At 46.8% G+C, this 26,277-nt stretch overlaps 2 protein-coding genes and 1 pseudogene across 6 annotated transcripts in view; 2 read left to right on the top strand and 1 right to left on the bottom strand.

Annotated features, from left to right (window-relative positions):
- Positions 1-11,039, bottom strand: part of ARMH3 (armadillo-like helical domain containing 3) — a 178,830-nt gene extending 167,791 nt beyond the window's left edge. The window contains exons 1-2 of one of the 5 annotated variants that reach the window (XM_027528512.1): positions 10,857-10,973; positions 8,268-8,418 (exon numbers count right to left, since the gene is read on the bottom strand). The gene's annotated coding sequence lies outside the window, so the exon portion shown is untranslated. Of the gene's footprint in view, positions 1-8,205; positions 8,228-8,267; positions 8,419-10,448; positions 10,611-10,856 lie in introns of those variants that run through there. The other 4 variants (XM_027528511.1, XM_027528515.1, XM_027528514.1 and 1 more) reach the window with 4 other exon arrangements.
- Positions 11,040-13,349: 2,310 nt separating this feature from the next.
- Positions 13,350-16,502, top strand: HPS6 (HPS6, biogenesis of lysosomal organelles complex 2 subunit 3). The gene has a single exon (XM_027529095.1). The coding sequence runs from the start codon at positions 13,500-13,502 to the stop codon at positions 15,903-15,905; it is 2,406 nt and encodes an 801-aa protein (XP_027384896.1). The 5' UTR covers positions 13,350-13,499; the 3' UTR covers positions 15,906-16,502.
- A 1,322-nt stretch (positions 16,503-17,824) lies between these two features.
- Positions 17,825-22,020, top strand: LOC113884392 (annotated as a pseudogene).
- The last annotated feature ends 4,257 nt before the right edge of the window (positions 22,021-26,277 follow it).

Below are 26,277 nucleotides of genomic sequence, written 5' to 3'. Positions count from 1 at the left end.
CAAACTAGAAGAAGTGTAGAACTCTTAAAAAAAGTCTTTCTGGGGTCTCAGAAAACGAAGCCTGTGCTCTCAAATTTGAAAGTAAAATATCTGACTGGTAGAACAGTAAATTGCAGTACATCAGTAATGTAAGTGTAATCTGTTTATATCCTCCCAGTGTCTCTTTCCTCTTTCACAATCTTCCCCTATTGTAGAGAGAACCAGTAGCAGCTGAGCAGCAGCCAGACATAACGGAACAAACAACCAGCAGAACTGAGACTAGAACACAGCTCTCCCAACCAACTAGATGACACTGAGTAAATCATTGTGCTTCTCAGTTTCCTTACAAGTAAAACTAGAGGACTGGACTAGACATATTATCTAATGATTCTCTCAGCATCCCTGAAATACCACAAGCACAAAAGGAACACCTAAATACTGTAAAGCTCTAACTGAGGCACTAAGGAGTTACAAAAGGGAAACTCCGAACTGGATCCTCTAGGAGCTCAAATCTATTAGCAGAGACAGGCACAGAACAACCCATGAAGTGTTAAGTCGCTCAGTCCCATCCCACTCTTTGTGACCCATGGACTGTGGCCCACCAGGCTTCTCTGCCCATGGAATTTTCAGACACGAATACCAGAGTGGGTTGCCATGCTCTTCTCCAGGGGATCTTCCTGACCCAGCACCCAACCCAAGTCTCACACTGCAGGCAGATTCTTTACCATCTGAGCCACCAGAACCCAAAGCACAAGGTAAACTGTGAGAAATAAATAGAGTTAAAGTACAAAGCAAATGCTGTGGACTACAAGGAACAGAAAGAAGCATTCTATGACTACACTATGATCTCTGTTGGTCTGGGCTTTTAAATCCTTCTAGTGAAGAAGCAAATACAGCAAAGCCACAGCAATCCTTTTCTGTGAGAAATGTCATCTTAGGCGTGAACACAGTTTCTGAGAAACAAGATATAGTAGACAAAGTAATAAAAAATAATCAGGCAACTTTTCAATGCTAATTTCACCTACCACCAAACTTAGGAATGGCTTCAAATCCCCCAAACTCAATGGTAAATCAATGAAGTCTTTCATTCCTAAACCTCAGGAACTGCTGGTCCCATGACCTGCATACAACTTCTCTCTGAAAGACCCAAGTCATACAATAAGAACTATATCTTAAAGCAATCCAGCTACAGACTTCTTAAATGCATGTCACTTCACACCCCTACAGTATAAAACAATTAAATATCAAGATTTTAAAACCTAAAGTCAAATACTTCCAGTGTTTCACAGGCAAGGAATGTTAGTTACACTTAACAAGTTACTCATTTATTTTATTGTCTTCTTAAGCACAATATATGCCAACTCCAGTATCAGAAAATTAACTTAATAGAAATTCACTCTGATTTCCAAAGTGATCAGTTAATCTATTAAAGTCTTGGTATTGTATCTATATGAGATGATGAAGGTGAGGTAATCATTTCACAATATACATAAATCAAACCATCACGTTGTACACCTTAAACTTACACAGTGATGTATGTCAATTATTTCTCAATAAAACTGGGAAAAATATCTAAAAAAGTCTTTGGTCTTGGTCCCGACTATTATACACTCATTCTATAAGTTTCCTTTCTCTTCCTGGCTTCAATTTGCCAATATGCGTTGGACTGCAAGAAGGCTGAGAGCCAAAGAATTGATGCCTTCGAGTTGTGGTGCTGGAGAAGACTCTTAAAAAGTATTTTGGACTACAAGGAGATCAAACCAGTCAATCTTAAAGTTAATCAACCTTGAATATTCATTGGAAGGACTAATGCTGAAGCTGAAGCTCTACTATTTTGGCTACCTGATGCAAAGAGCCAACTCACTGGAAAAGACCCTGATGCTGGGAAAGACTGAAGGAAGGAGGAGAAGAAGGTGGCAGAGGAGATGATTAGATAGCATCACTGATTCGTGTGTGCCCGCATGCTCAGTCACTTCAGTTGTGTCCGACTCTGCGCAACCCTCTGGACTACAGCATACCAGGCTCCTCTATCCATGGAATTCTCCAGGCAAGAATACTGGAGTGGGTTGCCATGCCCTTCTCTAGGGGATCTTCTAGACTTAGGGATAGAACCTGCATTTCTTACGTCTACCTGCATCGGCAGGCGGGTTCTTTACCACTAGCACCATCTGGGAAGCCCAGCATCACTGGCTCAATGGACATGAATTTGAGCAAACTCTGGGAGACAGTGAAAGACAGGGAAGACTGGCATGCTACAGTCCATGTGGTCGCAAAGAGTTGGACATGACTTAGTGACTGAACAACAAACAACAGCAAAAGCCATGGCAAGAAGCCATGGCAAGAATGTACAGAAAAGGGAACCCCTGTGCACTGCTGGTGGGGATGTAAATTGGTACAGCCACTACAGAAAATAGTATGGATGTTCCTCAAGTACTAAAAATAAAACTACCATATGACCCTGCACTCCCACTTCCATATATATCTGAAGAAAATAAAGTCACTATCTTGAAGAGATCCACTCTCATGTTCACTGCAGCATTATTCACAATTAAAAAAAAAAAAAAAAAAACATGGAAATAACCTAAGTGTCCATCACTGGACAAATGGAAAAAGAAAAGGTGGTATATACATACAGTGGAATATTATTCAGCCATAAAAAAGAAGGCAATCTTGCCATTTGCAACCACACAGATGAATCTTGAGGGCAGTATGCTAAATAAAATGTCAGATAAAGACAAATATTGTTTGTTGCATGTGGAATCTAAAAAAGCAAAACAAACAGAAATTGAGTAGATTAGATGGTGGTTGCACAAGGGATGGGGAATGGGGCAAATGAAGATATGCTGGTCAAAGGGTACAAACTTCTAGTTATAAGACAAATAAGTTCTGGGAATCTAACATAAAACCTGGTGACTATAGTTAACAATACTGTATTATATATCTAAAAGTTGCTACATTAAATCTTAAATGTTCTCACCACCAAAAAGAAAAAAAAGTGACCATGTGAGGTAATGGATGTGTTAACTAACTTTATCATTGGTAATGATTTCACAATCATATTGTATACCTTAAAGTTATACAGTGTTAAATATAAATTGTGTGTGTGTGTGTGTGTGTGTGTGTGTGTGTGTTAGTCACTCAGTCATGTGTGACTCTGTAGGACCCCTTGCACTGTAGTCTGCCAGGCTCCTCTGTCCATGGGATCCTCAAGGCAAGAATATTGGAGTGGGTTGCCATTCCCTTTGCCAAGGGATCTTCCCAACCTGGGAATTGAACACAGGTTTCCTGCCCTGTAAGCAGATTCTTTACCATCTGAGCTGAAAAATCATATCTCAAAAAAATAGGAAGAGGGTATGGAATGGCTCTCTATAGGCTTTCAGGGTAATGATCTGGAGTTTTAGGTTCATACTTGTAATGGACTGGTAGCAAGTACCACCCTCACTTCACAGCTTGATGAGGCTCCAAAACACTAGTGTAGGTAGATGCTCAGAAATACATCTCAAAACATTTCAACCAGTGTGGAAGAAAACAAAAAGAAGTAAAAGAAAAGAACAAAGGGAAAGAAGGAAAATTAATAAAAATAAATGTGCCCACCATCCAGGAAGAAAAAAATATGCACAGATCAGGCATACATTCATTCATTCAACAATACTAATACTGATCACCTTTCAGGTGCTAAGCATTAAGGGTACAGCAGTGAACAAGACAAACAAGATCCCTGCTTTCAGAGCTTTCATTCTAGTAGAGGAAGAAGGGCAACAAACAACTTGAGACAATGATAAGTATCTTGAAGACAAATTGTCTAGGGGGACTACAGATAGCAAATTAAAGAAGGACTCTAAGAAAAGTGATAGGAGGACTGAGATCAGACTAACAGGAAGAAAACAGCCACGTAGAAATCTTGAGAAAAGTGTTCCAGATAGAGGCAACAGCAAATTCAAAGGCCCCAAGACTTGAACACACTTGGCACATTCAAGAAACAGAAATGCCAGGGAATTCCTTGGCAGTCCAGTGGTTAGTGCTGCATGCTTCCATTGCAGGGGGCCCAGGTTCAATCCCTGGTTGGGGAACTAAGAACCTGATGCCACACATCACGGCCATAAAAGAAAGCAATGCCAGAGTGCCTAGAGTATAAATATTCCTTTTTTGAAAGGTTTTTGTAAAGTTTATTGAGTGTGAGTTTTTTTAAATATATGAAGAGAATTCAAATGTCCATTAGCAGTAGAATGGGAAAATTATAGTATATACATGTGTAATATATACAGTAGAATACTATACAGAAATTTTAAAGAACTATTGAAATAATATTGATAAACTAATAGATACTGAATAAAAAATGTCTGAAAGAAATGAGTACAAACTAAATGATTTCATTTATATGAAACTCAAAAAGGTAAAATTAATCTGTGGGGACAGAGATTAGAATAGTTGTTACCCTGGGCAGGGAGATGAATGGGATGAAGTATAAGGAAGCCTTCAGAGGTACCAGAAATGTGCTCTATCTTGACCTGAGTGGAAGCCATATAAATATGTACATGTGTAAAAGAATTATCAAGTCATACACTTCACATTATGTATACTGTTCCTCGATCCAAAATAATGTATGTGTTCACATATATACACAGATATATGTATATATATGTGAAAATTTAACACTACCCATGCAGAACATTAGAACAAAGCCTAGTAGGGACTCCAACTTGCACACACAGGACACTGATCTAAAATAACCACTGAAGAGTTGACACTTATTTAGCACTTATTATAGACCAAGCACTGTCCTAAGCACTTTATACACAGTTTTATCCTCACAACCTATGATCCAGGAAACTTGACAATAAGGAAACTAAAGAATGAAGTGGTTAAAAAACAAAAATAAAAAAACTTGCCAGGATAAGTCAAAGTAGAGACTCAAACCCAGAGAGCTTGATGTTTGAGTTCAGCCCTTAACCACTATACTATACTGAGCAGAGATAGAGTATACTGAACAGAAGTAGAGTAACCCACACATAAACAAAGCTGCATCTGCAGAGAAACTGAAGAGGTTCCAGGTGAGTGAGAAGGAAGAGTACATGCTTGCTGACCTTAATGAACAAACTGTAGGGTATCCAGATATCTTGAGTTTCATCACTTGTTTGCCTGTAGGTAGATGTGCCATCCTAAGAAGTAAAAGAGAACTATCTGCCACACGCTGCTGCTGCTGCTAAGTTGCCTCAGTCGTGTCTGACTCTGTGTAACCCCACAGACGGAAGCCCACCAGGCTCCCCCATCCTTGGGATTCTCCAGGCAAGAACACTGGAGTGGGTTGCCATTTCCTTCTCCAATGCATGAAAGCGAAAAGTGAAAGGGAAGTTGCTCAGTCATGTCCGACTCTTAGCGACCCCATGGACTACAGCCTACCAGGCTCCTCCATCCATGGGATTTTCCAGACAAGAGTACTGGAGTGGGGTGCCATTGCTTTCTCTGATCTGCCACATGCATATGTATATAAATACAGATAATGGTGAAGTGAAAAAGAGATAGACAAATCAATGAAATAGTAGAAAACTTAGAAGGAAAAATTGAAGACTCTGAGTGTCTACTCAAGTTGATAGACGTATTCAGTATAATAAATGGGAAAAAAAAGGCTGAAATACATTGCTATCCACTATAGGATCTAATTGATACTATATTTTAATTGACCTAGGGCTTCCCTGGTGGCTCAGATGGTAAAGAATCTGCCTACAATGCAGGAGACCCAGGTTCGATCCCTGGGGTGGTTTGATCCTGGAGAAAGGAATGGCAACCCATTCCACTATTCTTGCCTGGAGAATCCCATGGACAGAGGAGCCTGGCAGGCTACAGTCCATGGGGTTGCAAGGAGTTGGACACAACTGAGTGACTAACACAACTTAACTGAGCAAAGTCAGTGCTCTGAGGGTAATTCTCCACCAAAACTTGATTATGAATGTAAAGATACTATAAAACAAGACAGAAAGATGAAAACGGTTTAACCCTGCAGAGCTGTGATCACATGTTTCAGAATCTCCTAGCATGCCTCCTGGAACTGTAGACTTCTAAACCCCTCTCCCAACTTGAAACAGACTTTTAAAGATAAGGATTAGAGGTCTACATTCTAATAATGACCCCAGTCAGTGGTTCCGAATTGGGGTAATTCTGGCTCCCAAGGGACATCTGTCGATGCCTGGAAGTATTTTGGGTTGTCATAACTGGGACAGGAGGTACCACTGGCATCTACTGGGTAGAGGCCAGGGATGATGCTAAACACCCTAAAGTGTACAGGACAGTTACCACACAAAGAATTATCTGGGCCAATAAGTCAATAATGCCGAGATTAAAAGACCCTGCCCCAAATAACTCTGATGTTCACTAAAGTTTGAGAAGTACTCATCTAAGCCTTAAAACAAGCCTTCAAAAGAAAGTAGCATCTGAACAGATTTTTGAGAGGATGAATAAAACTTCTGCCATCTCCAGGAAAGGCACTGGAGCAATCCTCACCTATTTCCACCTCATTCTCCCCATATTACTCACCAACACCATCCCCTTTTCTCAGGATCTTAGCCTCTGTTTGCCCATCTGTGAAAGATCACTATGGAACACACTGACTATAGTAGTCCACAGTGCCTCCTGAAGGAGATGAAAATCCTGTCTGCCCAGAAGTTGTGGCTGAGTCAGATAACACCACTCCACTCTGATCATGAGCCATTCACCCAATACACATTAGGTTTACCAAGTCAGAAATAGTCTTCTGACTCTCCTAAAAAATTTCCCTAGTTCCTCTAGATGTGAGGGTTTGTGTTTTTAATTTTCAGGCAAAAGTTATCTGCTCACTATGTCCTTTTGTAAGGCATCCCACCCTCCCAAGGTAAACACTAAAACTATAATGCAAGGTGTTTTTACCTTCAAATCCCAACCCTTAATTTCTCATACTAGCTCCTGTATCGCCTCTTCCTTTCTGAAGGCCCCAAAGATTTAGCTCACTAATTGGATTCACATATTCATGTTTCACATGACTCCCTGTTATACCTTATCTCAGCAGCATGGGACATGGGTTCCCCTAATTCTACCCCCAGACTGGGTCTGAAACCAGCATGTAACTCCTTTCTGTTTTAATGGACTTTTACTGCTAGTCACTCCAAGTCTTTTACACCCCCAAAATGAAAATAGAGTGAGACCTGCATTATTGAAGCTGCCTCTCTAAATCCCCTTCACGTGGTCTTTTTTTTTTTGGCCACACCACATAGCATGTGGGATCTTAGTTCCCCAACCAGGGATCCAACCCTTCCACCCTGAAGTGGGAGCGCAAAGTCTTAACCATTGGATCTCCAGGGAAGTCCCCCTAAATTCTCTTCATAGAGAACTCCACGACAGGCCACAACCCTTCTGTTCTATCATTTGTTTTATTTTAATTACTGGGGTTGGAATTCATCATTCATTCCTCCATATCTTTCAGAGCACAGCCTCCAACTCAAGGTGGTATATGATGATAAATACTACTACTGAGTACTCACTATATACTTGACACTGTTCTAAGTGATTTAAATATACTGTATTAATCCTTACAACAAGCAAATGAAGTAGATACTAATACCATAATTTTAGGGTGAGGATTTTACTTTACCCAAGTAATAAGTAGTAAAGCCACTAAATCTTTCTGGTAGCTCTATGAGAATATCGTGTTAGTGCAAAAAAAAAAAAAAAAAAAGTGCTTACTAGTAGAACATTTAAAAATCTAGATTCAGTTAAAATTCTGTGGAAACTCCAAACTGATATTCATATCACATTCATTCCCACTTTACATCTGACAAGCATCACCCCTATTTTCTAGATGCTAGGACAGAACCGGCCTGATTCAGTGATAAGCACACGAGCCACTATGGGGCAGCATCTGTATCTTGTGTGTGTTGCTATGCTCTGTACAGTGTTTACCTCAGAATGGGTGTCTAGCTGACACTTGAAAGTGGAATTAACTCAGGGACTTGCCCAAGACTAAGCAGCAAGTGGCGAAACCACGATTTCCCCAATCTCTACTCTGGGTTATCGGTCGTAGTCATACCTACTAGAAATGAACTAGCTCCATAGAAGAGAATTCAATCTGGTCCCATCAGAATCTACTAAGTCTGCCTACTTTCACAAATTAGTAATAGAGATGAAGAGGTTTAAACAAACATGACTATCTCAGGTTCCCTTTTAAATGATTTTACATAAGAAGGAATGCACTTGTACCTTCAGAAGGAGGAACCAACTTCAAACTGACAGGATTTCAGGAAACTGTGATTGAAAATCACCTTTTTCTGACAGCTCCCAGGATGAGAATTCATTGTACAATCCTCTTCTCAAGAGCAGGAGCTCTTGTAAATTAATATTGTCTATCTCCTGCTCAAGCCCTGAACTTCCTCAAGCAGCACAACGTCACTCACACCTTTTTCATCTCCTTTCCTGTTGAAAAATACAAGCCTCATGAATACCACCCAAGCATAAAATGAAAATTATAAGACAGGCTCCCATAATCTTCTTAAAGGAAGGCACAAAAGGTAACAGCAACCTAGCAAAGTAAATTGATTTCCTGTTAGCTCAACAACTAACACTTACCAAGACGTTATAATAACATGAACATGGTCTAAGGGGAAAAGGACACAAAATTAGAAGTATGGTCCCTGCCTTGAGATGCTCACTATTAAGTGAAAGAAGTGCCTATTCAAATAATTCCTTATAAAGAAACAGACATTATTTTCCCAGGAGTTTTTTCATGTATGTCCTTCCTCCAAGCTACCGCCAAAATATCAAGCTCACCAGGCCTCCTTATTTCCAGCTGCCTACTAACATGTCCATGGGTATATTCCACAATCAATTTGATCTCAGCATACCAGACTATCTCCACTATACCTTTTCCAAAGCCACCCAACCCTTTAAAAAATCTGCTCTACTTTTTCTAATCCATATCCTGGTCAATGAAATTCCCATTTACTCAATTTCTCAAATTAGAAAGCTTAGCCCACTGTCTCTCCCTAAAACAGTCACTAGGTCCTATTGCAGCTATCTCAGAAATACTTCTAAAATCCATTCCCCCTCCTCTTCATTCCCACTGCCACACTTGTCTCACTGCCTCATTTCTCCATTACTTTAATCTGCACTTCTGTCACTCCTTAACATTAAAAAGTTTCAATGGCTCCCGGCTCTTTTCAGTCTCGCCTCCAGACAATTTCCCCACCACACGTTCTGTTTCAGACAAATTTCTGACACTTAAACGTCATGCTATTTTCTTTCCTGACTGTTACCATGTCTTTGCTCATGCTGTTGTCTCCAACTGGGATGTCTTTCCTTACTTGCACAAGTTCCTACTCATTTTCCAACACCCAACTCAAATACTTCCTCCCTGCAGATTCCCCTGACTCTCCAGGCAATGGTAATATTTCCTTCACACCAAACAAATTCCTTTAAATGGATATGTAACACGCAGCACTACAACTTTCATGTGAATATGTCTCTCTGATGTTCTTGAGGAAAGATAGACATCTTTTTTTTTTTAAGTAAGAAGTGGATTTATCTTGAGAAACACACTCCACAGACAGTGTGGGCCATCTCCGAAGGCAAGAGGCCTGATACTCATATATCTAACCCCAGAGCCAGTTACATACGTGCTCCATGAATGTGTGTTGAATAGAGTTCACCCTCATATATCCTGGATCAATTTGGTATTTGGTTAGTTTCCCCAAATTCTATGGATTTCGGAACTTGGCTCTATATAAAAGTCTAACTTTCCTAACACTGCTTTGAGTTTTCATGAGGTTTTATTATTACTATTCAAATGTCTAACGAGTATATATGCCTAAACATCCTATGAAAATACCTTAAAGGCTCCCCTGTTCGCTAAGGAAAGAATGAGAGTACTCGTTCACAATCCTAACAAGAATAATCATCCTTTCTTCTAGACTGATCCTATATCTGGAAAAGCCCTCACACAGGAGGTATTGTACACACAAGACCAACGGAAGGCACACCGAAAACAATTCCAATTAACTTGAGCTAAATTAACAGCAGACACAAACCCTATTTGCCCTCCTTTACAAAGTCAGTGAGAGTACTAGCAAACAAACAGCTCTCACTACACGCAAAACTTTTCCTGGAGAGGAGGAACTGGGGCAGGTCAGATGATCCACATTTACTCGGCCCTGCCCAAGCCTCTACTTCTCCACGTCGAGAGGCAGCACTCCTCAGCCTCCCATAGTTCTCCTTCCCCAAGGAACCAGCTTTTATTTCCTGTTTCTTCCCTACACCTTACTGGGAACAGGTTCGTTTCCCTGGTTCACAACTAGAGAGAAAACATGGTAGCTTTGTGTGAAGGGTGGGCTGGAGCTCGACGGTCAGAGACTGCAAAGGACAGGATGGAGCCCTTCCGGGACACCTGAACACACCGGCACACAGGGCTTCCTCTAGCCCTTCTCCGGGGTCTTACTCCGCGCCCTCACCTCAGGGCCAGGATAGGCTGAACGCCACTCGGGTGGGAACAACCCGGGAGAAAAGCTCTCAAGGTAGCCTGAGGAGTCCGGGTCAGCCTCGTGCCGAGGTCAAAGGTCAGCGCCTCGGCTGCCAAGAGAGCCCACCAGGGACCCGAAGCGGAACTGTAGAGTAGAGGGACCGGCTGCTGGATGAGCGCTCAGCTTCTCGCTCCGCTCCGCCGTTCGGGGCCCACCCTCCCCGCCGCACGCAGCCTCCGCCCGCCTCAGCAGCTGCCCTGCCTCCCTCCCTCTCCCCGCGTCGTCCCCCTGGCGAGCGCAGGCCCCGCCCCCAGGGCCGCCTCAGGGCCAAGGCCTAGTATGGCAGGACCCGCAGAGGTTGGCCAGGTTCGGAAACCTGCCCGGGCCGGCAACGCTTACCGGGCCCCTGACTCCTCCTCCACCACCCGCGCCGCTCCCGGGTCCGCTCGCTCCCGACACCACCGACTCCGCCGCTGCTCCGGGCTCACGGACGCGCTCCCGACCTCCCCCGACCCTTCCCCCCAGCCCGTCGTGTCCCGCTGGGTCCTAAAGCCTGCTGCTGATAGGTTCGCCGGCGCCCGCTGCCTGAGGCTGGCTTGGACCACAATTCCCAGCAAGCATCACAAAGACTCCGTTTCCCGAAATGCACCGCGAGAAAGAAATTAGCAAAAGGAACCTGTATCAGGAGTCTACTGGATACAAGTTGAATTACCAGTTTCTTTAAATATGGCAAATTCTGAAATCGGCAAATTTGGGGAGGAAGATGATGTTTCAGTTCAGTTCAGTTCAGTCGCTCAGTCGTGTCCGACTCTTTGCGACCCCATGAATCGCAGCATGCCAAGCCTCCCTATCCATCACCAACTCCCAGAGTTCACTCAGACTCACGTCCATCGAGTCAGTGATGCCATCCAGCCATCTCATCCTCTGTCGTCCCCTTCTCCTCCTGCCCCCAATCCCTCCCAGCATCAGAGTCTTTTCCACTGAGTCAACTCTTCTCATGAGGTGGCCAAAGTACTGGAGTTTCAGCTTTAGCATCAGTCCTTCCAAAGAAATCCGAGGGCTGATCTCCTTCAGAATGGACTGGTTGGATCTCCTTGCAGTCCAAGGGACTCTCAAGAGTCTTCTCCAACACCACAGTTCAAAAGCATCAATTCTTTGGCGCTCAGCCTTCTTCACAGTCCAACTCTCACATCCATACATGACCACAGGAAAAACCATAGCCTTGACTAGACGTACCTTTGTTGGCAAAGTAATGTCTCTGCTTTTGAATATGCCATCTAGGTTGGTCATAACTTTCCTTCCAAGGATGTCTATTAAACATCCAGGCAAAAGTATTTAGTAGACATTTGGATACCTTCTGTTGGAACTCTGCAGAGATATCTTGGCTGTAGATAAATATTTTGGAGCCATTGTCCTAGTGGTAATGGTTCAAGCCACAAGAAGGAAAGAAATGGTCTAGGAAGAGGGTTAAAAAAAAAAGTAATAATGGGGGGGGGCAGAGAGAAAAGGACCCCAAACAGAACTTAAAACCAGCATTTAAAGGATGGTGGAGAAAGAGGAACCAATGACAAAGTTCTAAAGATAGTACTATCTGAAAAGGAGGGAAATTAGAGTGGGAAAAAATGCTGTGGAAACTACAGGAGAGACTTTCAGTAAGGCAGTTGTCAAATGTTTCAAAGAGAAAAAGAAATTAAAATACCTTGGAGACCTCAGGAAAATCTGCTTCTCATGAGTAGTGGTTTGAGAAATGAATGGAAGAAGAGAAAGTAGAGACAACAAATGCTAAATCTGCAAGAAACTTGACTGTGAAGGGAGAGGGAGTAATCGAGGTGACAGTTTCGGGAGATAAGAATGAAAGAGTGGCTTCCAAAACAGGACAAACTGGGGAGTGTTTCTATGCTGAGAGCTGCTGCTGCTGCTAAGTTGCTTCAGTCGTTTCTGACTCTGTGCGACCCACCAGGCTCCTCTATCCACAGGAAGAATACTGGAGTGGGTTGCCATTTCCTTCTCCATGCTGAGAGCAAGAGGACAAAATGAGGCTGATGGAACAGATATGGATGCAATTCTCAGGGAAGTTGTGTGGAAAAGGAGGGAGGGGAAAGGCTCATGAAAGAGGGACTGGACTTGGAGGACAGAAGAATACTACAGCACCTGAGAAGGCAATCTGGGGTGGAGAGAACTCTTGCATGTCAATTTGTAGGTGCTGAGGAGATTACACACAGAATCAGTACCATTAAAGTATGTTTTAATTTTGTTTTCTAGCAAAATATTACTTTGGATGGGTTGTTGATAAAATGGTTTGGTGCAATGACCCTAGACCCAGATTGTGTGTGGTTGAAATCCTACCTCTATCTCTACTGCTTAATAGCTGTGTGATCTTGGTCAATGTACTTTATCTCTCTGTGGTTCATTTCCCTCATCTTTAAAAGGGGGTGGGGGTCACAGTACGTTCTAATAAAGTACTAGCTATTGTTTTTTCCACTAGACTGTCATTCCATGAAGCTGAGGTTTTCTCTTTTGTTTAGGGTTGTCTCCCCAGGGCCAGGCACTTTGTAGGTGCTCAATAAAAAATTTCATGAATAAATTGGAATGAGAGAGCGTGGCTTGGAGGGAAGGGAAGCGTTGGGAGTTGGATGCTGAAAGGGCTGGAATCTGGATTCTTTAGTCAGACTCTGGGCCACTCCCCGGCTTCTTGGGGCCTGAGGCAGCCGGCCTCCGAAGCGTACCCGTGGTTGGCGAGGTCGGAGGCTCTGAGACCATTGGGTGCTCTCGCGGCTCCTCCCACAGCTATGCCCCGGTAGCCCCCCCGCCCCTTGATGGGCGGTGTTATGCCGGCAGGGCGTAAAACAGGCGCAGGTCTCAAGCTAGCCGTGAGGGGCGGGGCTGGGCGGGGCTGAGTCTTAGCCCGGCCTTGGCTCGCCTAGTCGACCCGGGACGGAAGTCTCAACCCCATCCTCGACTTCCCGCGGGAACCCGGGACTGAGAGACGGGCTTTACCCTACGGTGCGGCGGGCCTAGGCGTGCTCCGGCGCGGGGGACACTATGAAGCGTGCGGGGACTCTGCGCCTGCTCTCAGATCTGAGCACCTTCAGCGGCGCGGCCCGGCTCCGGGAGTTGCTAGCCGGGGACCCAGCCGTCCGAGTTCGCTGCAGCCCAGACGGCCGCCACCTACTGTTGCTGCGACCTCCGGGGTCACCAGCCCCGCAACTGCTGGTCGCGGTGCGTGGACCCGGTGAGGAACTGGAAAGTGCCTGGCCGCCTGGCCAGCCCTCACCGCTAGACGCCTTCCTCCTGCCGTGGCGGGCGCGATCGGCGCTAGTCCTAGTGTGGGAGAGTGGCCTACTCGAGGTGTGGGGCTCGGGGGTGGGGCCCGGCTGGCGGCTGCTGCAGAGCACCGAGCTGTGTCCTGGAGGTGGAGCCCGTGTGGTAGCCGCGGCGGCGCCCCGAGGCCGCCTGGTGTGGTGCGAGGAGCGGCCCGCCGGCACTGAGGGCCAATTAGGGCCTCCTGCAGTGGCTTTTAGCCATTGTGTGTGCGTCAGGACCCTTGAGCCCAGCGGGGAGGCTGGCACCAACCTGGGCAGCACGCACATACTGCTGCACCACTGCCCCGCTTTCGGGCTGCTGACCTCCTGCAAGGACCTCTTCCTGGTGCCCACTGCCACCACCTGGCCTGGCTTGGGTCATATTGTGCTCATCTGGAGCCCAAGCAAGGGCAAGGTAGTGGTGGCTGCCCCATGTCTTGGCCTCTCCCACAGTAAAAGCCTGAATCCTGGAAGAGGGGACACATGGGACTTCAGGACCCTGCTCCGAGGCCTTCCTGGACTGCTGTCCCCCAGGCAGCCATTGACTGTACATACCTGGGCCCCAACTCCCCAGGGCCTGATGTGGCTTGACTTCAGGGGCACTGTGAGCCTGGTACAGCCCCACGGTGGCTCCCGGACTGTTGGCACCCTGCAGGAGGCACCTGCCAGCCTCGCAGGGTCTGCAGCACTGGGCACATTTCATGGCACTCTGGCCTGTGTGCTGGGCTCCACATTGGAACTGCTGGACATGGGCAGTGGGCAGCTGCTGGAGAGGAAGATCCTGAGTACAGACCGAGTACATCTGTTGGAACCCCCCGCCCCTGGCATGGAAGATCAGGAAGAGCTGGAGACTCGAGGGGGTCTTCGTTTACTTTCAGCTGTGGGTCTGTTTCAAGTAGGCTGGAAAACCCCACAAAGCCTTGAGCTGCCTTCAGCTGAAGATATGGTGTTTGAGGAGGCCTGCAAATACTACCAGCGACGGAGCCTGCGGGGTGCCCAGCTCACCCCAGAGGAACTGCGACACAACAGCATATTCCGAGCACCTCAGGCCCTGGCATCCATCCTCCAGGGCCATGTGTCCCCATCAGCACTGTTGACCACACTGAGGGCCGAGCTTCGGGATTACCGGGGCTTAGAACAGCTCAAAGCCCAGCTAGTGGCTGGGGACGAGGAGGAGGCTGGCTGGACTGAGCTGGCAGAGCACGAAGTGGCACGGCTGCTGAGGACTGACTTGATGGGAGACCAGCTGGCCCAGCTCAACACCATTTTCCAAGCCCTCCCTACAGCAGCCTGGGGTGCCATCCTCAGGGTCCTGCAGCTCCAGCCAGATGGCAATGGCCATCTAAGGTCCCAAGCTCCCCCGGATGTGTGGAAGAAGGTACTGGGGGTTACAGCAGCTGGAAAAGAACCACCCAATGGCATACTGCCCCCCTTTGAACTCCTGTGCCAGTGCCTCTGCCGGCTGGAGCCACAATGGCTGCCACCCTTTGTGGAGCTGGCCCAGCAACAGGGGGGGCCTGGCTGGGGGGCAGGAGGCCCAGGGCTGCCCCTCTATCGCCGAGCCCTGGCAGTACTAGGTGAGGAGGGGACTAGGCCTGAAGCACTGGAGCTAGATCTACTCTTGGGCAGTGGGCGGCCCAAAGCTGTGCTTCAAGCTGTGGGGCAGCTGGTGCAAAAGGAACAATGGGAACGGGCTTTAGAGGCTGGCCTGGCTCTCAGCCCCTCTAGCCCCCTGCTTCGAAGTGAGATCTTCAAACTGCTGTTGGCCGAATTTGCCCGGCATCGCCGGCTTGATGCTCACCTCCCCCTCCTTTGCCGCCTGTGCCCACCAGACCTAGCTCCAGCTGAACTCCTGCTTCTACTGCGGACATACCTCCCAGATGAGTTGGAGCCCCCTGCCCCATTCCCTGAGCCTGGGGCAGAGCCCCCTCTCACTGTGGGCTTGCTCAGAGCCCTGCTGAAGCAGACTGGGACTCAAGGACGAGCCTCTGGCCCAGTTCTAAGCTTATATGAGGACATTCTATGGGACCCAGACACTCCACCCCCCACCCCACCTCGGGTGTCAGCCCTCCAGGCATCAGACCACCCAGGCCTTGAGGCCTGGGCACCATCTGGACAGGGTCTCTATGTGACTGACACAGGCTGAAAATTGTCTCTGGGACACAGTGATCAGGGAAAGGTGCCTAGGAGTTAGAGGAGCCAGAGTGGGACCTCTTCCCACTTCCTCTTCCTAGCAGTTTTTATATATATATATATATATATATAAAATGGTACAATAAACTTGTTTGGTTTTTGTCCTTAGTTTTCCGTCTTGGCACAAAGGTTCTAAAACTCATAGAATTTCCTGAGTGATATGCGTGAAGGAAGTGTCTCTGTTATAACAAACCCCTTTATATCAAACCTGCATTTATACTAATAAGGTAAACTTATACTGCTACTAAAAGTGGGGACCCCTAGCATCAGGATAAGGGCTGGTCAGTAGAAATACCAAGTGGTGAAAGGGTTGAAAGCTTTAGCCCATCCTCAGCCTCCTGGGAGGGGAATGGGACTAGAGATTAAGCTCTATAAAAACTCCTGAACAGGGAAATTTGATGAACTGGCTTGGTGAACACATTAAGGTGCTGGAACAATGATGCACCCAGAGAGAGCATGGAAGCCCAATGCACATCCCCCACACAGTTCTTTGCCCTGTGCATCTCTTCCATCTGGCAGTTGTATCCTTTAATAAACCTGTAAACGTTAAGTATTTTCCTGGGTTTTCTTAGCCATTCTAGCAAATGGTCAAACCAATTTATAGCATGAAAGTGAAAGTAAAAGTTGCTCAGTCGTGTCCGACTCTGCAACCCCATGGAGTAGTCATGGAATTCAGGTCAGAATACTGGAGTAGGTAGCCATTCCCTTCTCCAGGGGATCTTCCCAACCCAGGGATCAAACCCAGGTCTCCCACATTGCAGGTGGATTCTTTACCAGCTGAGCCACCAGGGAAGCCCGATTTATAGTATGGGAACTCCCAATTTATAGCCAGCCAGTCAGAAGTATCAGTGGCTTGTGACTGGCACTGGAAGTGAAGGTGGTCTTGTGGAATTGAGCCCTTAACCTGTGGGGCCTATGCTAACTCCATGTAGTTAGTATCAGAGCCGAATTGACTTGCAGGACACCCAGTTGATGTCCACAGAGAACTGATGGTTGGTGTTGGAAAACACAGTTGGTGTGGTTTTGAACAGCTAAGGGCCTCATAGAGTTGGTCATAGAGGGAGTGGTTGAATCTGAACTGTTGGCTAAAGTGGCCACTTCCAATAATGAAAATATTAATAATTAACATTTATGAGTACTCTGCTAGTCTTTAAATAGTCCGTCTTTTATGTTTCTAATAACCCCATCAAGAAAGTACTAATCCCCATTTTACAGATGAGGAAACAGAGATTTAGAAAGACTACTTGACCAGGGTCAGTCAACTGGAAAATAGGAGCTCTAAGATTTGAACCACCTTACTGTATAGCCCTACAGTCGGACACAAAGAGTCGGACATGACTGAGCGAATTCACTCACTCACTCACTCATGTACTCACTGTATAGCCCTACAGCTGATGCTGGCTTGGGCTTGAATGTACTTCTCATTCCTGGCTCATTCTTCCTCTAGCCTGTTGTGAGGAGGGGGATTTGCCAAGGTTCATGCTTCCTTTCCCCAAGACCCTTCTGTTCCTAAGTAGGAATTGTGGTAGGCCCTGGGGCCATGCTTGTCCTCCCTAGGATTCCTGGAGCAGCCACTGGTTAAGGGGAAGGTTGACCACAAACAGGAGAGCTGGCTGCAGAGACCTCTGGCTTAGTAACAAAAGTCACTGGAGCAGGGTTGCTTGGAGGCTGACTGCCTAAACCAAGAAACAAGAGCATCTCCAGCACAGATTTCTGAGCCTCTGGATTTAGTCAGCAGGACCCCCTTTGAAGAGGCCTTGGCCCTCTACCCGCTGCTACCCAAGGGACTCCTCAGCTGGGTTCTGGGCTTAGGGTAGGACTCTGGGTGCTGCAACTCAGCATCATCCCAGACTCCCCAAGCATCCCTTGTCCATGGCTTGGGCCCAAGGTAAGGACTGCCACTTGGCTTTGCGCTCAGCTAGTACCTGCAGTAGCTCAATGTTAAAGAATCCGCCTGCCAATGTGGAAGGTGCAAGTTCAATCCCTGGGTCAGGAAGATCCTCTAGAGAAGGGCATGGCAACCCACTCCAGTATTCTTGCCAGGAGAAGCCCCACAGACAGAGGAACCTGGCAGGCTACAGCCCATAGGAGCGTAAAGAGTCAGACACGACTGAGGCGAATTAGCATTTAGTACACACACAAGTAGGGGAGCCACCCAGCCTGGCAGCTCTAAGGGGAGCAGTTGGACTTAGATGGGAACTTCCACCTGCTCTTAAAGACTTGCTGCTTGACTGCTCTTGTCCTTGCTCATGCCCCAGCTCCAATGAGTGGGGTGAAGCAACCCCCAACCTTGTCTCAGGACTTTGGAGAACAGTTCAGGGATGCAAATATTGTGTGACTGGGTTCTGGTGGAGTGTGCAAGAGGACCATCAGAAAGTTGGCCCCTGAGGCAGAGGGCTACAGGTAGGTGGGTGGAGAGAGGGGAGTTCCCTGGTGGACCACTGACTGGGACTCCACACTCCCAATACAGGGGGCCTGGATTCAATCCCTGATCAGGGAACTGGATCTCACAAGCTGTAACACTTCACATGCCACAACACTAAGACCCAGCGCAGTCAAAATTTAAAAAAAGTAGAGTCCTTCGGAGAAGGCAATGGCACCCCACTCCAGTACTCTTGCCTGGAAAATTCCATGGGCGGAGGAGCCTGGTAGGCTGCAGTCCATGGGGTCACTAAGAGTCGGACATGACTGAGCGACTTCACTTTCACTTTTCATTTTCATGTATTGGAGAAGGAAATGGCAACCCACTCCAATGTTCTTGCCTGGAGAATCCCAGGGACGGCGGAGCCTGGTGGGCTGCCGTCTATGGGGTCGCACAGAGTCGGACACAACTGAAGTGACTTAGCAGCAGCAGAAAGAGTCCTTAGATAGGGATACTGGGACATGGGGGATTTAGGAGCTGAGGTCCTTCATCTTGGGTGCCTGGGTAAAGGGGGAAATTCTGGGGCTGAAGGTTTTACAGGTGGCTTAGTAGTTAAGAATCCCCCTGTCAAGCAAGAGACATCCAGGTTCAATCCCTGGGTCGAGAAGATGCCCTAGAGAAGGAAATGGCAACCCACTCCAGTATTCTTGCCTGGAGAATCCCATGGACAGAGGAGCCTGGCAGGCTAAATCCATGGGGTCACAAAAGAGTAGAGTCAGACTTGACTTAGTGATTAAACACAACAACAACAAGGTCCCTGGACAGGAGGTGGCAGGAAGGCCTGAGGCCCCTGGGGAGGTGAAGAGGAGGCTCCTAGGCCAGTGAGTAGTCATGTTTCCACAGGTGTGCCTCATCTCTGGAGCTCCCTCAAGGTCACTTGGCTGTAGTCTCTGGAAAACTTGAAGGTGAAACTAAGTTAGGCAAGACCAGAATGCAGTCTGGGCAAAGGAGAGGAAGCAAATCCTGAGGCTCCTCTATCTGCACATACTCCCATGGAGCCCAGTCCTCCCTTTTTCATCTCCCTAGTGCCTACCCACTTTTCCATTGCCTCACCAGGGGGTTTACTGTTTAGATACAGACCACAGCTTCTGGACCACCCCGTGACTGGAACACAGGACTACAGCAACCCAAGTCTTCTCCAACCTGCCAAGTTCAAAGATCAAATCCCACCCCTTTCTCTGCATGTGGCCTGTAAGAAAATGGTGGCCAGAGTAGGCAGTATCCAAACCACTCAATTTTCCTCCCATTCCCTGACCCAGCCACACTTTCCCTGCATGGTCAGGGAAAGAGAAGGAGTCAGACCTGGGGAGGAGGCAGCTGTAGACCCCCAGCTCCATAGGGAGCCACCTGAGGCTGGAATGCCTGGCACCCGCACTACCCTGGAAAAAGGGGAAGACAAATCCTCACGTGGCTCCCCAGGGCCCCACTCAGTCTCTTCTTAGGCACAGGCTCCCCCTGGTGGTTATTCTCATCATTGCCAGCTCCACTCATTTCCTTTGCCACCTGCTGCTGCTGCTGCTAACTCACTTCAGTCATGTCCAACTCTGTGTGACCCCATAGACATCAGCCCACCAGGCTCTCCTGCCCATGGGATTCTCCAGGCAAGAACACTGGAGTGGGTTGCCATTTCCTTCTCCAATGCATAAAGTGAAAAAGTGAAAGTGAAGTCACTCAGTTGTGTCCGACTCTTAGCGACTCCATGGACTGCAGCCTACCAGGCTCCTCCATCCATGGGATTTTCCAGGCAAGAGTACTGGAGTGGGGTGTCATTGCCTTCTCCTGGGAAGCCTCAAATATGCACACACTTGCCCATTTCTGGAATAACGACTGAGGAAGCCTCTGAAGGTGGTAAATTAAGTTTTTTTTGAGGGCAAGGGAAAAAGAGGAGAATCAGGATAGAATTCAGGGAGCAAAATCATGGGGGAGAGGGGAAGGGATGCTGATCTTGTACTATGACACTGTCCTAGTAGATACTATTCCAGAAGAGGGAGGAACCTGAGCTGCCAGGATGCTTCTTGTCCAGGGTGGAAACTGCCCCAGCTACCAGATTGACCTGGATAATTTCATCCAACCAAAGAGGAAGTTGAGGGCACAGCAGAGTTTTCTCAGAAGGCATAGGGTGGTTGTATTTTATATGAATTTGAAATACAGGAAAAAGATGCCGGATTTTATTCAAAATCAATAAAGTCCACTTTATGCTCAAAATGTGAAATGAAGGTAAATCTTCACAAATATAAAACTTTTTGAGAATCACAATTTCAAAGCTAATGGACCATGTGTGTGAACTGTAAACTGCCATACTGTTACTGCGTGGATCCCCATTTCTGCTGGTAAACAAAAATTCAGGTGGAGAGGGAAGCTGAATCAGGCTGTGAGGTGAGGGCTGAGTGACCAGGGTCCCTCACCAGTTGTGGGTAGAAGCCTTGGGGTGTTTTCTCCTCTAGTTCCCAGAGGCAGAGCCTGGGCCTGCTCCAAAGGTTGCTACACAGGAGCAAGAACAAAGGTGAAGAAAGACAGAGGCAGAGAGATGAGTAAGAGGGTGAGGTTGGACCAGGAGAAGAGAGAGAGGAGACGCAGACAGGAAGGGGGAGACGGACCTGGCGGAGGCAAGGAAAGGCTCTCACTCTGGCAGGCAGAAGATGCTAGATGCTCTCAAGATTGACTGCTGCAGGATGGAAGACAGAGCAGAGAGGGGTCCCTTGGGGCCTCTCACCAGAATCATAGCCAGAGCCAGTGGGACAGCTAGTCTAGATTTGGTCTCCCAGAGGTTTCCATTATCTGGGAAATAGAGGAAAAGGGAAGGAATTGTGAAGAGCTGAGGAAGAGTGAACAGGGGGTGGCCTTCACCAAGAATGAGGTCAGTCCACCTCATCTGGGCCTCGCTGAGCTAAAGGTTCTGGGGAAGCAGACTGTCCAGGTCTTTCAGAGGTTTCAGGTCCTCGGGCTTTGGCAACCACTCAGATTCCAAGGCGGCACACAGTCTTTTCACAGTCTGTATTACTTTTGTTTTGTACCCAGGAAAAGTGGGCATTGTCCCACCCTTAATCACACGAGGCTGGCACTAGGAGCAGCCTAGAGCCCCAGCTTTGAAGTTGTGCTTCTCAAAAAGTTTTATATTTGGGAAGATTCGCCTTCATTTTCACATTTTGGGAACAGCTGAGGAGCCATCAGGAAAGCAAGAGGGAGCTCTTCTTCCTGGGTGCTGCCTATGAAGGTGGCAGCCATCTCCTACTTGGCATCCTGGCCACCCTCAGACCCCTCAAGAAGCCCAAGATCATCAAAAAGAGAACCAAGAAGTTCATCTGGCATCAGTCAGATGGATATGTCAAAATTAAGCAAACTAGGGGAAATCCAGGGGCATCGATACTAGGCTGCACAGGAGATTCAGGGGCCACATCTTGATGCCTAACATTGGTTACGGGCCAACAAGAAAACAAAGCACATGCTGCTCAGTGGCTTCCAGAAGTTTCTGGCCTACAACCTCAAGCAACTTGAGGTGTTGCTAATGTTCAACAAATCTTCCTGTGCCAAAACTGCTCACAATATTTCCTCCAAGAACCGGAGAACCATTGAGGAAAGAACAGCCCAGCTGGCCATCAGAGTCCCCAAGCCTAATGCCAGGCTGCATAGCCAAGAAAATGAGTAGACACCTCGTGCACACATTTTGTTTATATTAATAAAACCCTAAAACTTGGCAAAAAAAACCCACAAAAAAAACGTAACAATTGTCAGTCTGTCCCAAGTCTGCCCTGCCTCTCCCATCTCTGTGCCCAGCTTCAGTTCCCAATCACCATCCTGTCAAGCCCTGGGCATCTGTTTTCATTCTTCACATCTCTCACACCCCATCTCTCAAAGTAATGGATTCTGAGCTTATGCATATTGATGATCAAATCCACTGAGTCTATCAGTACACTGAAATTCTTAAAAGTTGAATTCAACAAATCTTCTGTATTATAAACTCTGTTGACATCCCAATATTCTCCACCTGGGTGTTCACATCTGGGTGGGGTGGTGGAAATGGAGTAGTAGTACAAAAGAAGGATCTGGGCTGGGGGGTGCCCACCCTACCTGTGCCGCAATGTCTGCGCCTTCTTATCCCCTCTTTCTGGGATGCCATGAAGAGACTGTGGGTCCCTTACTGGTGTTCCAAGTTTCACTAACTCAAAATCCATGCAACTAATTCTAGGAAAGGGGGGGATTAGGAATTGACCCTACTGGGACCTCTTTGACGACTCTTCTAAAAAATCACTCCCTAAAGGGGCTTTTCCTGCATGCAGCTGAGGAAATACAGAGGTGAGAAAAACTAATTGGGAAATGCTCAAAATACAGCCAGCCATGGAGTTAAAGGGAAGATGAATGATTGCCCTAGTTGGTGTCTTCAGGCCAGACCCAAGAGGAGAGGCTATCAGCCCTTTCATTCCATGGACCAGAGTTGGCAGAAGTCCCCCAGCTTTCTGAAATTTTCAAACCTTCCTCAGGCTTTGGCCCTCTTTCCACACAGTGATCAACTGTAAAAACTGTGAAAGGAAAAGGTAGCATGCAATTTTCTTTAGGGAGATCATAACTAAGGGGAGGCAAAGAGATGTGAGGAGAGCTGGTGGCCCCCTTCAGCATCCAGTCTGGAGATGTGAGGATCCCCAGAGATTAAATGGGTAGCAAGCAACCTGAGGCTCTTGCTATTTGTGGAAAAGAAGAAAGAAGGCATGGTAGTACCAACTATAAGGCTCCCAGTTCAGGAAGCAAATCCCCAGAGTGGGAAAGAAACAGACCCAGCTGAATGGCTAGGCCCTTGGAAGTAAGGAAGTAAGGAAGAAACAGGGCTCAGGGAGCTAGCCTGGTTTGATAAAATAAACCCTTCTGGATCTTTTTAACCCTGATGGCTCCCTCAGTATATTAAGACACCTACCATTGTCAGGAACAGTCCTACTTTGTTAATGATCATATAGGAGTTCATTTTCAAAAAAGTATTTAACACTGACATCAGTTAATTAACATATGGGAGCGAGAGGAAGAAAAACCAGGTGGGCGAAGACTAAGACCTTGGGCCTGCCTTGCCTTACGTGCTTCGTGAAGGCAGAAACTCCCCCTCACTCCTTCTCCAAATCCTTGCACACATGGACACAGATGGACACAACACCGTCACCTCATTCTATAAAGAACAATAACCTGGCTGACCCTTTCCTGCCACCAGCGTCTGTGTGCTTTTCTCAGTTTAAAGGCTCTCAGTGATCAGGCTTGAATCAAATTCCCCATCACAAATGGGCTTCTTTAGGAATCCCCTGGTGGTTCAGTGGTTAGGATTCCATCACTGCTGAAGCTGTGGGTTCAGTCTCTGTTCAGGGAACTAAGATCCCTCTGTGCAGGGTGCAGCCAAAAGGAAAAAAGAAAAGAGGGGCTTCTTTAAGTAGGAAGAGATTTGTCCTTTCAGAGTCAATGACTCTCCAAGAATGGGCTTAGATTTCCCTCATCAAAGGAGGCACACGTAGTGGGTTGAATCATGGCCCCCAAAAGATACATCAGAACCCAGAATACCAGAGTACAGAATACCAGAACCCAGGATACCAGATGCAAAAGATACCCAGAACCTCAGAATGTGACCTTATTTGTAAGAAGGGTCCTTGCAGATTTAATTAAGGTAAGGATTTCAAAAGGAGATCGTCCTAGACTAAAGTGGGTCCTAAATCCAAGAATGAATATTCTCATAAGACAGAAAAGGAGACAACACAAAGACACAGGAGGAGAATGTCGTGCGAAGACAGAAGCAGGAGGAGCGCCAAGTGTAGCTGCCTGCGCCCAGAAGCTAGTAAAGAGGCATGGGATGGATTCTCCTCAGAGCTCTCTGGAACAAACCAGTCTTGTGAACATCCTGGTTTTGAACTTCTGACCTCCAGAACTGTGAGAGAACACATTTCTGTTATTTACAGACAAGCTTGTGGTAATTTGTTACTGCAGCCCTGGAACGCTAATACACAGGGAAAGAATGAGGTTGGGTCTTCCTCATCAGGTCTCCCTAAGGACAGGATGTATATCTTGGGTGGAGGCTATCTTTTCTGGGTCAAACTCAGGGTAGCAGTAAAAGGCTAAAGGTTATGGGAGGCTCTCTTACCAGGCTAAGGCTGAGGTCAAGACTCAGGCAATTAACTTGCACTTGCTGGCAGAGCTCCGCGCACTGAAGCGCTGGCCCCTCTTCCTAGTGAGCTGAGAGGCAAGGTCCCCATTGCTTGCAAAACCTTCAACACTTTGGTTGCTAGGAGAGGAGCTGAGAACAATAAACAGGACCCAGGCTCTGGTGTTGATAGTGGGAAGAGGACCTGGCTTTGACCTCAGCCTGGAGAGGAACAGCTCTGCCAGGCCTAGCTGGGGCTACAGTCCTGGAGACTCTGTGGATAACTTCTACCTCTCCTCAATACACACAGACACACACACACACCGAAAGAGCATTTCACACCTCAAAGTACCTCCCTGTCACCTTTCTGTCTGAAGCCCACACAGCAGCAGTTATGATGCCCATATTACAGAGAAAACTAAGCAGCAAACAGGAAAGCTAGATCCTTGGCTAGCATGTGAAAGACCTGGAACTAGAAAACAGACAGGCCTACAGGCCGTAGGTTAGCACCTTTTCCCCTCCCATGTGGACCTGGGAAACCCCTCTCAGCTCCAGGATAGGTCCCCCAGCCATGAGTGGACTGCCTTAGCAGCAAGAGTTTAGCTTTGTACTTAGGAAACACAGGCATGTGAACAAAAGCCGAAGAGCACTGAAACTTACAAAGCAAAGGAGGTACATATGAAAATATAACATCCTTCCATTTTAACTAGCCCCAACCCTTCAAGAGAGCTGGCCTGCCCTGCTAACAGTTGGGGCATTCCTTCCAATTGTTAGAAGGTTACCTGGAGACACACTGGAAATGAACTCACAAGGATTTAATTCTGCCTTTACCACCTATTGTCTGTGCAACCTTGAATAATTTTCTCAAGCTCTCTGAGCCTCAATGTACTCAGTCATAAAAGAGGAAAAGAAATAGTATCTATATTATAGAACAGTTTTGAGAATTAAAAGAGAGAATGAATATGGAAGAACTTGTAAGATGTAAATTCTATACATATCATTTGGAGGGCACTAATAGTTAGGAACCTTAGGAATCTCTAAGGTCAGTTCCTCTAACTGTTTTACACTGGAGAAAATGGAGGCTCAGAGGATAAATGATGGAAAAAGGGTCACAAAGTAACTAGGACAGAATTATACTATACCAGGAGATGCGATTTTAAAGTGAACACATAGCAGACTTCCCTGGCGGCACAATGGATAAGAATTCACCTGTCAATACAGGGGACACCAGCTGGAGTACTGGTCCAGGAAGATTCTACATGCTGAGGAGGAGTTAAGCCCATTGGCCACAACTACTGAGCCTGAGCTCCAGGGCCCGCACATCACAACAACCAAGCCCAGATGCTGCAACCACTGAAGCCCTCACACCCAGAGTCTGTGCTCCACAACTAGAGAACCCACTGCAATAAGTCCACACACTGTAATGAAGAGTAGCCCCTGCTCACCACAACTCAAGAAAGCCCACACAAAACAATGAAGACCCAGTGCAGCCAAAAATAAATAAATAAAATTATTTAAAAAAAAATAAACATATAGGTCAAAAATTAGATCATGTAGTCAAAACATGAAAATTCTTTCAATCATCTGTAAAATAAGGCAGAGCTGGCCTCTCAGTAAGTCCCACTCAGCCAGTTTGGAACCGATTGCTGTTTCAATGGTTGAGCACCAGATTTGGAAGTTGCCTTGCTTATAAAATCCATGTTGTGTGAAAAATGCTTGAATCATTGAATGCACACTTAGTATAACTGAGGTGCCCTCTCTCTTCTCAACCTGCCAGTTGTTCGAAATGGAATTGTT

The sequence above is a fragment of the Bos indicus x Bos taurus genome, chromosome 26 (assembly GCF_003369695.1).
Source record: "Bos indicus x Bos taurus breed Angus x Brahman F1 hybrid chromosome 26, Bos_hybrid_MaternalHap_v2.0, whole genome shotgun sequence".
Lineage (NCBI taxonomy): Eukaryota > Metazoa > Chordata > Mammalia > Artiodactyla > Bovidae > Bos > Bos indicus x Bos taurus.
Note: the sequence above shows the minus strand (reverse complement) of the source record. Positions and strands in the feature narration are given on the sequence as shown.

Coding starts and splice junctions, on each gene's coding strand:
- HPS6 (XM_027529095.1), top strand. CDS start 13,500: ATGAAGCGTGCGGGGACTCTGCGCCTGCTCTCAGATCTGAGCACCTTC.